At 40.5% G+C, this 13,322-nt stretch overlaps 1 protein-coding gene across 2 annotated transcripts; it reads right to left on the bottom strand.

Annotated features, from left to right (window-relative positions):
- Nucleotides 1-280: 280 nt before the first annotated feature.
- RB195_002436 (uncharacterized protein) lies at nt 281-12,933 on the bottom strand (the record flags this gene model as incomplete). 2 transcript variants are annotated; one of them, XM_064199699.1, is made up of 21 exons in its annotated part: nt 281-419; nt 765-895; nt 2,415-2,554; nt 3,377-3,520; nt 3,577-3,694; nt 4,120-4,212; nt 4,572-4,646; nt 4,759-4,844; nt 4,921-5,021; nt 5,104-5,197; nt 5,246-5,261; nt 5,831-5,932; nt 6,883-7,005; nt 7,065-7,151; nt 7,256-7,382; nt 8,540-8,622; nt 8,693-8,775; nt 9,004-9,146; nt 11,106-11,260; nt 12,464-12,550; nt 12,811-12,933. In XM_064199699.1, the coding sequence occupies 21 exons, from the start codon at nt 12,931-12,933 to the stop codon at nt 281-283; spliced, it is 2,250 nt and encodes a 749-aa protein (XP_064055579.1). The 2 variants fall into 2 exon arrangements, with proteins under 2 accessions (XP_064055579.1, XP_064055580.1); XM_064199698.1 differs by lacking the exon at nt 12,811-12,933 and having other exon boundaries at nt 5,104-5,261; nt 12,464-12,514.
- Nucleotides 12,934-13,322: the final 389 nt, after the last annotated feature.

Genomic DNA, 13,322 nt, shown 5'->3' with positions numbered 1-13,322 from the left:
TGTTGCTAAAATCAGAGATCTAACACGGCCGAGATTTAAAGAAATCACATGTTACCCATAATGATGAAGAGATCCACGAAAATAGCATGAACATTTCACAGCTGTGGACGAAAGTGATTCATTAAAGCTAAACTGATCCTATTGGTGATTTTGAATTAAACAAACATTCTAACATGAATAATTCAGTGTAAGGCAAGAAGGTGAAAGACGAAAAAGAAATGTTAGGAAAAAAATTCTTACAAGTTCTTTAAACAATTCTTTGTTATCTTTCTCCACCAGTTCAGCCGTAACCGTCTTTCTCTTGTTTCATGCGGCTCTGGTTCTTCAATCCATATTTTCCATGATAGACGTGTCGGTCCAGCAATTGAGGAAGACTCAAATTTTCTTCTTGATTCCTTCGCTTCACCTTCTTATGATATCTATAAAATGGTTGCCAATAATGGTGAGATATGTACGTGAAATGACCTCATTCAAGATAAAATAGGATCGAAACTCTTTCTTTTCGCCCAGAAAGAAGAACAATCCCTGGGAAGTGCAGGTTTGCAGTGATGAACTTCGCAGGAACCGTGCGTTCTAGTATTCTATGTAACAATATAAGACAGGGTCAACAACCGTAGGATTATACCGTTGCTCGTTTGACAACCATCGGTTTCGCTATTCTGACCATTACATGAAGAAAAGCTTTAAAGAGCTTTAAAAGAAAGCTTTTCGCACAAATTTGAAAGAGATGCACAGGTAACAGACCGAAGCGGTTCCGCACTTACCGTACTGGCTTGATATACAACAAATAGTAGCCAATTTCGAAAATAAGCTCGATGATTTCACAGATGGTGATCACGGAAAATCCAATCCACAGACCAATGTTACCACCAAAGTCAGAGAACAGATTGACCATCTGCAAAGAGGGAAATCTTCAGCAGCATCGCAGTACCTGCACGTTCTCGTCTTCTGTTAACTATCTATCAAACAACTAGGTGAACACTGGCAATAGAATGACACTATGTTCGCTACACTTCTACACTTCCAAGTTTCCTACATATGGAGTTTAAAGTCGAGCAGCACTTTCCTATAAATGCGATAGCAACAAATCAACAAGACAAAAGCACATCTTTACTAAAGAAAGGAAGTTTTAACCACAAGAAGGACCTTCTGTCTTTATTCTTGTGAAGAGCCTTAAAGCATCACCCCATGAATCCGAGGTGGTACGGATTTCAAGTGGAGTATTCGTATACGGAATAGTAGATTATGGAGATTCCGTCCATTTTTTCCTAATTGCCGTAAAAAACGGACCGGAAGATGCAGCGCGTGCACAAGGCTGGCGCACTCCAGTCGAACTTGTAGGAAATTGTGCGCCAGGACGCCCGAAGCCGTATCTTCCGGGCCGTTTTTTACGGCAATTAGGAAGAAATGGACGGAATCACCCCCCTCTCCATAATCTACTATCCCGTATACGAATACTCCACCTGTAATCCGTACCACCTCAGATTCGTGGAGTGATGCCTTTAACACAATCGAATTTCCCAAAAACAATGAATTGACTGGATCCCAACTGCATGTGATTATGGAATAGCACTGGTTATGGAATGGTTCAGGCTTTAGATGCAGATTAAAACCTTCGTTATACTTTTTTCAGAGAGGGAAGAGTTGCAATTCATTCTACGTTCTTTACAACTTCAGTTTTCAGATAGTTCGAATATGTATAACCAGAACATTATGGAGTTTTTCAAGTATAAAGGAAACTAGAATTGGTAAAACTGGCCAAACTTTGTAAAACAAGTGTTTCGAGTGTTATTGAAACCTAGTTTAGAAAATAAAGCACTTCTGGATTAACACGAGAATATTTCTGCGAGAAACTATATAGCTGCAACTACGAAGGCATCCTAAAAACTTAGATTTGAGGAAAATTCTGGGGGTGAAGAAGAAAGGTAAGTCCCAAAACGACGGTAAGACAAAAGCTTACGACTTAAAGATACTAGTTATAAGGAAAAAAACTCTTAATGATATTTCAATCCCTGTACTGAACCGCATTTCAAGAACTAAAAGACCGTGGTTGCAGATAAATCAAAATCTGAACCTTACATCACTAGATTTCAGTAGTCGCTATTAACTAGAAACCGTTTATTTTCCATTGAACAAATTCTTCCCAACAAATTTTGCGATCAGATGGGTGTCTCAATCGATCCATCATTTGTAACTTGCGAGATAAAACCAATTATTTCTCTCTGATTCAGCCTATGCTTTTTATGCTGGTAATTCAAAGAGAGCACGAAAACATAAGCGGAAGACTGAATGCCGTTCAATGAACGTACAAGACGCTGGGAATCATGTGCAACATCGCCGTGAAAATGAATGAATCACAGCAAGCAATGTGATAACAAACTATTGAACACATGGTGAGAAACAGAAACACTTACGGTATAGCCGGCCGTCTCCTTGAGTGTCTCAAAGTTTAGCTGTTCATAGTAGATCTCGATGTATGCAGTGTTCACTCGGTAATATTCCGTGCACGCCTCGGTGTCGTTGAAGATGTCAAGTACGGCCGGACAATCGACACCTGAAATCCGAGTACACCATCAGATGCAAAAATGGAGCAAAACTAAAATACCCATAAAATCGGATAGCATGAGGAAGCGGTTACTATGTTGTAAAAAGAGGAGCGAAACACTTAGAATTCTCTAGAATGCAACGTTATTTATTTCGCGAAGTGCATATCCAGGACGAAAACAAAAAGCAAAGAAGACTTATTACCAACCTCTATGAGCAATAGCATTCAATCTTTTAGAAGAAAGAGCTCTAGCAACTTAAACAGAAACGGGTTATGGAATTTCTGTATGCCACATGCACTAAATACCAGAAACACGTTGCTTCGCGAAAAAACGCTTTACAAGGTATCCAATAGAGAATAAGAAGATGAATACCAGTCGAGCAGAGAACTACACAGTGAAAAGCTTAATGCTCCCGGAATTTGATTGATTTTTATTCTCAAAATATATCTTATCTATATTTTCTTTCAATAATTTCTATTATTCATTATTATTATTATTATTATTATTATTATTATTATTATTATTATTATTATTATTATTATTATTATTATTTATTATTAATATTTATTATTAATATTTCCAATTCTATAATTATTGTAAAACAGAACAGAATAAACGGAAGAAAAGACGAAAACCGTCAAGAAAATCAGTGAAACAACAATAATGAAACGAAACAAAGTTTGAAAACCTGAAGAAAAAAAAAATAGTTATCTTAGCAAACTTTCAGCGAATACGCATGAATTGAGTCACTCAGTTATTCTCCAAGCGTTGATCTCTTTCTTTAACGGTCCCAAAGAAAATTTAAAACCTATTTATTAGAAAGGACTTGCCAATCTTGAAGTTCACAGATGGCCAGGCAGCTGCTGAGTAAGCAGTTTCAAACACATTTTCAGTGCATGGCTGGCGACAGTCACATTCCAGCTGTAAATGATGGTATCCTCCAGAAGCACTAGTAAGGTTCGAAAGGCATTGTCCTGAAAATAAACAACTAGTAGATTTAAAAAAAGGATAAAAAGATGGATAAACTAACTGTCGACAACGCTTTTCGCGCTACAATATCGTTTCTCATCAGACGGCAACGGAAATCGTGGATCTCCGCATCCACATTCATCAAGAACTTTCAGCTGGAAGCAATTTCGATGACAACCCTGAATAAAAACGTTGCATAGCAGGTTTGCGTGCATGTATAGCAAGATTGTACACGATTAAAGGCATCACCCCACGAATCTGAGGTGGTACGGGTTTCAGGTGGAGTATTCGTATACGTGGTAGTAGATTATGGAGAGGGGTGTGGTTCCGTCCATTTCTTCCTAATTGCCGTAAAAAACGGCCCGGAAGATGTGCACAAAGCTGGCGCGCTCCAGTCGAACTCCTTCTAGAAAATAGTGCACCAGAACGCCCGAAGCCGTATCTTCCGCGCCGTTTTCTACGGCAATTAGGAAGAAATAAACGGAATCACCATTCTATCAATAATCCAAGATCCCATATACGAATACTCCACCGGAAATCCGAACCACCGCAGATTCGTGGGGTGATGCCTTTAAAATGAGATAAAATATTATGTCGAAAAGACCTCTGGTGAATAATGCTCTTCGTAAATGTATCGCTCTGGACGGAACGTATCGCTGCAGGACCCGTAAGGAGCATCCATCCGATGAAGAACCTTCTGCAAAACGGAAATGTTTTCCATTAAAAAAAAGATCTCCCGTGGGAAGGGATAGTGAAATCGATACCAACCAGTTAGACGTGATTTAGTTTGACTTTATTTTAATGTCGTTTTAATCTTTAATCTTTATATCTCGCTTATTCGGAATAAAAATTCCATCTTACAGTGAAAAAAAAGTGCAGACAAAACAGTTGACTGTGGATCAACGTTAAAAATTTGCAGATGCAATCCACGTTTGTTCTAGGAATTGTACCGTATAATAAGCCGGAAGGTAAACAGGCAAATAAAGACATGGCACTGGGCACTTAATAAACAAATTATTGCATTTGGATGACTAGAGCCGTCAGGAAAAAAGTTACCGTTTTGAGACCAAAAGAGGACACAAAACCCGTAGGAGCACTATAGCCGAAAGTGTCTGGGAACGGTTCCTGATCCTGAAATTGAGAAAATGAAATTACTAACATGTTTTTCTGTGTTCTAAGAGATTTGGAAAAGCGAATCTGAAGCCAACTCCAAACATCATTCTCAAACTGTAAACGAGCTCACTTGTTCGTGCACAACGATGCGAACACCAGCTGCTTCAGTGGTAGGCATGTAGTCGTCTTGGTGAACGTCAAGCAGTAAACGCAGTCCTTAATTGTGTATCATATGATTATAAAAGATGTTATATAATGGTTATGGTATAAAAAGAACACGTTCCACACCTACCATACATCGGTCCAGCTCTGCTATTCTTAAGTTCTACAGAGTCATTAAAGTTAAAAGTATAACAATTCCCATACTCAGGATCAACGTGAAGTTTGAAATCTCTGTAAGCATCAATTTACGGAACGTATACAAAAATTTCACAGAACTCTTCTTCAAGTTCTTGAAGGACTATGACGCACTTACCGATCCATATTACAATCCTTACTATTGAAAGAACACCGGAGAACAAATTCATTAAGTGTGTAGGAAAGATTCTTGCGTGTGTCTCGTGGTAAAGCTGCGACGAGAAAAATCAAATTCTCCTTAGTTTGTGTTGTTATCGCACCTTTATCTTTCAGTTCCTGCAACATCGCTATTTTAAAGAAACGTCAGAAATTAGTAGCATCGATGTTCTCTGTTAGTGTGCTTACGAGGCTTCCGAAACGTCAGGCTGATTAATCATCCATCTAAAAACCTCTTAGACACAGTAGTAGAAAACAAATGAAAAAGTATGCTGAGGTCTCAAGACACGAGAGCGTTTGAATTACTGGTAGATCAGAATTTCTCCTTCTCTCAGACTGACTTATTCCTAACAGAATGAACGTACATGTTTCGTCTCCCCAAAAAAAGGAATCTGAATACTTTTAAAGAAAAAGGTATGAAACTGACACTAAACAGTATGTAAACATATAGTAGGGTCAAACGACATGAAGCGGTGCCGTTGAGTTAGGCGGTTAGGATCGCGGCAAACCCTTGCTGGTCGATGGTCCCACCTCGATTCAAACCGCTTTCTCCACCGCGTCGCTTTGACCACAGCCGCTTATACAATTGCACTGTGCTTTATGTCGTTTTAATCCTAGTATAAGTAGGAGCAGAAGAAAAAAGATAAAAGAAAATAAATATAGAGATAAGTCTATAAATTTGCACCTACCGATAGCCCAAAAGCTTGTTCAGTCTCCGTCACCACAGTTGTTGGAGGATCTGTTACAGGAAAAATAGTGTAGTTGTTTGGATTCCACCATTTTATCTCATCCTAGAACGAGTACGTTTTGTTTCTTTATATGAACCACAATGATAGAAGAAATCCAACTATCTCTGTAAGTTCCATCTTCCAGTAAAAGATAAAAGAGCAAAAATATACTATATATATATATATATATATATATATATATATATATATATATATATATATATATATACTACTTGGACTACCGATGGAGGGCAGCAGTGATTGTGTAGTAGAGTCAAAACGACATGAAGCACGGTGCAGTTATGTAAGCGGCTGCGCTTGAAGCAGCGCGGTGGTGAAAGCGGTTGGAATCGAGGGAGGACCCTCGCTAGCACCATTCTTCGTTGCAATTTGCAATGGTCCCACGTCGATTTAAACCGCTTTCACCACCGCGCCGCTTCAAGCACAGCTGCTTAACTAAACCGTGCTTCATTTCGTTGCGTCGTTTGATCCTACCATACCATATCAAAGCGAATTATGTGGAAATAAATTGCCATGAACAAACGGCTTTACAAGAGCTCTGTCAATAATTTTTAAATAAGAAACGCGAAAAAATCACACATTAGGAATCACAAAGAACTTATAGTTGATAACAATCACTTTCAGAAAGTGGAAGGTAACTGTTCACATCGTAAACGTAAAAGTTTATTTAGTATATGAAAACAGTATATGAAAATATGATGTGTCAAAATTAGTGCCAGAAAAGTGCTAACAAAACAACGAAAAGTATAGAAAACGTTTTGCACACCCCAGCAGTCTGTTAGCAAACCTGGTGCCCTAAACCTGTACCATATGCATCACTGCTTATCGTTTACTAAGAAGTAGCCTTGCCCCTAATTTCAGACTTACGCTTGGCCTTACTCTTGACATATTTATCCAAGATTTGGATAATATCAAATTTTAGCGTGACCGTATCGCTCGGGATAGATCCGTTCACTATAGCGTAGATTGAAAATGACATTGCTATCCCTTACCTTTGGATGTACCATGCAGTGATGCGAAATGCTTTGACATAGGCAAGGTTGGCTGACACCGGTGACGTTGTGGTGGTCAGGATCCGGACATGTGTTCGAAATAGCGGAGCAACCAGAACATTTCTGAAAGGAAGAGAAATGCCTACAGCAGTGATACTACCACAGTGATTGCTTCAATCCACCTTAACCGTCCACACAGTGGTAGGGTAGCATGGCCATATGAGTCCTTTAGTAACATCTTCAAAGCACATGCATACGGAAGCGTTTACCTAAACGTACACTATTTCAAGCGAGAAAAAAAGAAATTAATATATACGAAAGAAGTCATCAGAAATGTAAATACAAACAGGTTTTGAATTCTGGCTATTCTAACCTCCAACGGATTCCTATTAGGCACACATTGTTCGCTATTCAAACAGGTGCACCGAACAAATACAGGTTGATAGACAGCTCCCTGCAGTTCATGCTCATCAATTGGAAAATTCAATGGTGAACGTTTTCTGCAAAAGAAGAACAATTCAAGAACAAGAAAATCCCCTTAGTTGAAGGCAGCATACCACGAAATTGAGGTGGTGCGGATTTCAGGTGGAGTATCCGCATACGGGGTCGCAGATTATGGAGACCGGGGTGGTTCCGCTCATCTCTCTCTGCATCACTGCAAACAGCCGCCTCCATAATGTTGTTTTGTACGACGCCATCTATTGCAACGCTCCACCCCTTGCGCCGCCTCCGCCTTGCGATTCGTCGAAAATCAATCCGGACTGCCCCGATAGGCAGAAAGGGACGCTACGTGTGCAAGGGTGGCGCGCTGCAATAGAAGGCTTCGTACGAATCAGCATTCAGGGGCCGGTTGCTTGCAGCGACTCCGGTCTCCATAATCTACAACATCGTATACGGATACTCCACCTGAAATCCGTACCACCCAGATTCGTGGTGTGATGAGTTTAATATAAAGGAATAAAACTGAGTAGAAAATTACGTGTAACAACCCTCAGACACACGTCAAACATATTGAGTTGCTTATACATTGAGTCTATGTGTTTCTCTCATAGTTTTCGACTTTTTAGTCCAATATCGTCTGAATTCTGAGCCTAACTTTGCTGTTGAATAAAACAATGAAAAATCTTAGTGTGAAATCTTAGTGGAAAGGGATCTCCAAGACAAGTCAGTATTTTTAGGAAGGGAAGTACAAAGCAAATAAAACCATCCCCTCCTCCTCTCGGACTTCGCATCAATATCGATTTCTTTCATTTCTTGGCCCAGACCTAGTGCATTTCTAATTCGTCGCAGGACAAACATATCTAATGATAGATTAATATGCCCGTCGCTGAATACTTCTATCTGTCATCGCTGAAAGTGTAGCTAGAGGGGAAGGGAGCACTCAACCGCGCTCCCATCTCTGACAACTCTTCTTTTTTTTCTCAATAGCTTTAGAGTACATGTCGTAGATCCTTTAAGACCATTGTTTAGGTTTCAGGGCCATAACTGGCTTTGCTAATCACTTCCAGAATTAAGAACCCGGTACAGTGCCCCCTGCCATATACAATTAACCCCATCATCTAGAAATATCCTTCTCTACGTCTTCTCTATTTGGTACTAACAACGCGTGCAAAATATGCGCAGCATTGTGATTTTCTAGAAGTGCTAATGAACTTACTGCCTTAGGTCAACCATCATAGCATCGTTTCGAAGCATTTCGTTCATCTCTCGTGCGTTAATCACTCTTTCCCAGTAGTCAAACTGTAAACATTTCATTTCTTTTGAATCTGCAATACTAATTATCTCAGCTAGGTTTTAGAATGTCGCTGACCCCTTCTTTAATTTCCTCGTACTGTATAAGCTCACTGTATTTGAATGCGTTCAAGTTACATACCGTAGCTGCCGGGAAAGGAGCTGGAATCATTAAGTTAGCAGCAACATCAAGTTATGTACAGTCCCATCGAAAGGACTAGATTTATGGTGCAAAATGACGCAAGCATTGCGTCTAACGCGAATGACGGCGGATGGAACCAGTGCAGCGCACTGGGTGACATGCGCAGACGTCTACTGTAAGTCCGCCGACGCACAACGGAATGCAGCAGGCAAGTAGCGAATTTTTGACGGGAATGTAGTTGTTCTTACCTGCTTCGAACCTTAACTGCATCTCTATTATTGTTCTGTACTGAAAATATTCCGATAGTGTCCAGTAGGTTTGGAACAGGAAAAGAGTGGCGGCACAGAAGCATACCACCATCCAAACCCGCCATCCAAAGAAAGACGGAGAACTGAAATTTTTAAAGGTTTGATAGCAGCGTATCACGAAACTGACGATATTGGTGTCTCTTTAGGCAAATGTAGAACTGAGATTATAAGTATGAGTGTGGCCCCACCCCATTTTCCCTAATCGTCCTGAAGCACGACATCGGAAACGAAGTTAGTGCCTAAGGGGTGCGTGAACCGTCGTGCATGCGCCGCGTCCACATGCAAGCGGCCAAAAATCATTGGAGTCTTCTCAGCGGCCTCCTCAAGCATAAGCGCTCCCCTCAGCAGCCTCCAATGAAAAGGCTGCTGACAAAAACGGAGCGTGCACAAGGGGGGCGTTCTAACCTACCTCATAAAAACTAAGGTGGTTCCGACGCCGTTTTTTTTTTGAACGTTAGATTTTTTTAAGATTTGGGGAAATTGAGCGCAGGCACGCTTATACTCGTAATGAGCACACCAAACTCTATATTCGGCCACAGAGACCCAACGTCGTCAGTTTCGTGATACGCTGCTTTTAATTAGAAGTAATTTAAAATTTAAATGATAAAGTAACTAACAGTTTGATAATTCAATTAATAATAACGATTAACAATGAATAATGGCTAATTTAATGCCGAATGATTTTATTAGCAGTACAGCCGCCGACTCCAATAGTAGAGGGTTGGGCAACGCGGCCGCTGTAGCACTAGTTCTTCTAAGAACCTATCAAGACGGCGAAACTGCGGCATCGATCGGCGGAGCGATCCCCGTCATGAACTGGAGGACCGGGTCCTCTAGTTCATGACGGGGATCGCCTCTCCGATCGATGATCCTCTAGCGCTCGGAAGCTGTGCGGTGGAGACAGCGGTTGGAATCGAGGTGGGACCATGGCGACCTGCAGAGGTGTGTGGCAGTAGCGTGGATCCTTACACGATCCCAACCGCTACGCTCCACCGCTCCGCCTTGAGCGCAGCCGCTTGCGCAAATGTCCGTGTTTCATGTCGTTTTGACCAGACTATAACAGCTGGTTCTTATTACGACCAATGAGCAAGCCATTATGCCACGAATTAGTGTTATGAATATCCGTGGATGTAGTAGTGAGATGAAACGATCAGTGCAATTGCGTAAGTGGCCATGGTCGAAGTGACGCGGTGCGGCTAGCGGTTGCGATCGAAGCGGGACCCTAGCTCTTTGCAATCGGACTGCAGTGATGAGCTAAAGTGCCACCTGGATCGCAGTCGTCTATGGATCTGTACCAGACTGTAGTTCTTTCTAACCCTACTACGTACTATTTCCTGGAAGTCATTTTCGAATTAGTCAAGAAAGAATTTTCGAAGCTTTGCTCAGCATCAGCTGGTGTCAACTCAGCTAATTTTGATCACGCATTTTAAACTGGTCCTCGACCTTGCAGAACACATTGTTACACTTTAACCAGCGAATTCTCAGGCCGATTGTTGTTGCGAGAAAAAAAGAACAATTGCAGAACATTTTGATTGATTGCTAACCCATGGTTAGTGTTAAAGCAAATGATTTGATTTGCGTATGGAAATGTGAAACTAACAGTAAAAAAAGCGAAAAATTGGGGGAACGCTGCCTGATTTTAGGCCACACGTTTGGCAAAATCAAATTCTGAAATCACATTTGAGGTTAGCTGCTCGTTTTGGTATTTTCAAGTAATAATTCTGGGTCACACTGGGTCGTTCCCAAATTTCTAACGGATTCTGACAGATTGGTCCGTCGTCGCCGCCAGAAGAATTCCGGGACACAAGTTAGGAGCAGTGCAGTGAAGAGCAAATAATTGTAACACTTACTAATTACAGAACTGGAGCCCCGAGCCAATTAACCCAGCTATACTCTACATTTTGCTAATACAGTTCTACTACCCTGCAATGCTACTACAATGGATCTCAAGAGGGTTCATGAAACGGCTTCAATCCGATTCATCACGAACTGATCCTGTGCTTGTAAATTTTCGACGTACTCAAACAATTGAAATTATTTACCCCAAAAATGGGACTCCGTGAGAACTCGTCCTATTGCAGAAGTCCTTGAATAGCGTTTTGATGTTAGTGTATCGTACATCCTCTGAGGAGACAGATCGCACGGAATGTTTTGAAGAGTAGCGACGGCTTGAGAAAAGCGCTGCAACTTGTAGCGGCTGAAATAAAAGCATGAGGATACGGTATACATATGTGCAAAGAGAGGAGTAATAATAATCTAAAGTTTCAAAGCTCCGAAAGAAAACATTATTTTAGGCAGAATAAGTCTCACGGCTGATGTTCTTACAGTTTTATTTTCTTTTCGTTCATCAACTCTCCGAGAATGTTGGCCGTTGTGGTGTATCTGATTGCTGAGAGTTACTACTGCTAATTTCGAGTAATGAAGGAAACGAGAAGTTCAAAGATTGGAATGGCAGAACGTAAAGAAGTTTGAAATGCGTTGAGATTGTGCTATTGGAAGAGTTTTCTTTAAAACATCAACTTATTTCATATTTTAAACGAAATCTCTGGTTTTCATTGAGTAGGCTTGTGTGCAATGTGTAAGGTCATGTCAGAATTATCTGTAATTTTCCCGTGATTATTTTCTGAATTAATTAAGATTTTAATCATATTAACGAAATTTTAGATTTGTGAGTCTTTTCTCAGCATCAGAAACGAGAATAAAGAAATGTAAAACATAAAAATCCTATGTTTTACAGACTCATTTGTAGATTCAAGTATTTTCAACGCTCTATGAATAACGAGAAGACAACTTGTGAGTTGGTTGAGACCGACATAGGGCGGCGGGAATTTTCAGAGATCGGTCGCTTGAAAGAAAAAACATCAGAGGCTCTTTTTTTTACGAAAGAAGACACGGAGCAAAATTATCAGATCTTCAGAAGCAACACTTTCAGGGAACGTAAAGTAACTTTGGTGCAAAAAAAAACTTCTTTTCAGAATGCAACAAAAGAATCAAAAATTTTACAGGTTAAAAATTCTTATTTATTACACAAAAGTTTAGTCGGATAACATGACTATTGTAATTTAGGAAAAAATCTCAAACGCAGTAAAACCTAGATTTCTTATCTTAGTATCATATCTCCCAAACCCGAAATGCACCGAACATTTTTGTAAGATGGAGAGCATAGCATGCACTCTAACAAATCTTTGATGTCTGAAGTACCTTCGCGGGAAGAATTTCGAAATCGAAGGCAATGTTATATATTTATATTTATATTATATATAATATTCTAGCCGTACTAAGATAGTCGTAATTTTCAAAAAAAATATCCTGATTCTCCTATCTCAGGAAATGCAGTAGGACTTTTCAAGAGTGAGGATAAAATTACGCATGGAAGTGCAGAAAGTAGCTTCAGATGTACCTTAGAGTTTTCATCGGCATCCTGATCTTCGTAGTCCACCTTGTCGCCCATCGGCGCCTGCGCCGCCGCGACTGGATCACGGCGCTTCTAGAAAGGTGAGTAAAGATTAGTATGCGACTACAACGCCGCCTTTCGACGTGAAATGAAAGGTTAGCGCCTTCACCAGTAATGCATATGATGGATGTGAGAAGATGGAAAAAATGGAGGGGTATCAAAAGCAAAGTGGGAGTTTTTGTTTTCTTTCATCGGTATTTCCAAACACAAGCACAGTTAAGCGGAAAAGTTTGAAAATGGAACTCACATAACCTAAGTCGAAGCGTAACGCCTTAATTCTGACGATTGCTTACGGCCAGTCGAACTGGCTTCGCAGGGATTTTCACACGGCGGAATGCCTCAGCCGCCAATAGTGATGCGCGACGGGGCCCAACAAATCCCCTCCTCCGTGCACTTGCGATCGCATTATAGAGCATCGCGTCCTTAGGGACCCTATTGGACTCTGTTAGATGTCTGGCACTCCAGACTAATATAATGGATATAATCCACGGATGAATATCTTGACACATATGGTTAAGTTAAGGGGAAATGTCCATAGGAAATTTTTGCAATGAAGAGTGAAACGACTAGAAATTTATGTAGGGAGAAATGAATAAGCTCAATGATAACTTATTTTTCCATATAAAGAATTCCGTTTTTAAAAAAATGAGCGACAGAAGAATAGTGACCAGGGCCAAAAATCCTTTCTGGATAAATCCGAAAAGTCTGTGGAAGCCAAAGGATATTGAATGAAAAGTGATGTTTCCGCTACTTTTTCTAGGCATCTAGATACTGAGAAATGAGGAGATAACCTCTGTTGCGAACC

The sequence above is a fragment of the Necator americanus genome, chromosome IV (genome assembly GCF_031761385.1).
Source record: "Necator americanus strain Aroian chromosome IV, whole genome shotgun sequence".
NCBI classification, from domain to species: Eukaryota; Metazoa; Nematoda; class Chromadorea; order Rhabditida; family Ancylostomatidae; genus Necator; species Necator americanus.
The sequence above is the reverse complement of the archived record's forward strand: the minus strand, read 5'-3'. Positions and strand labels throughout refer to the sequence as shown.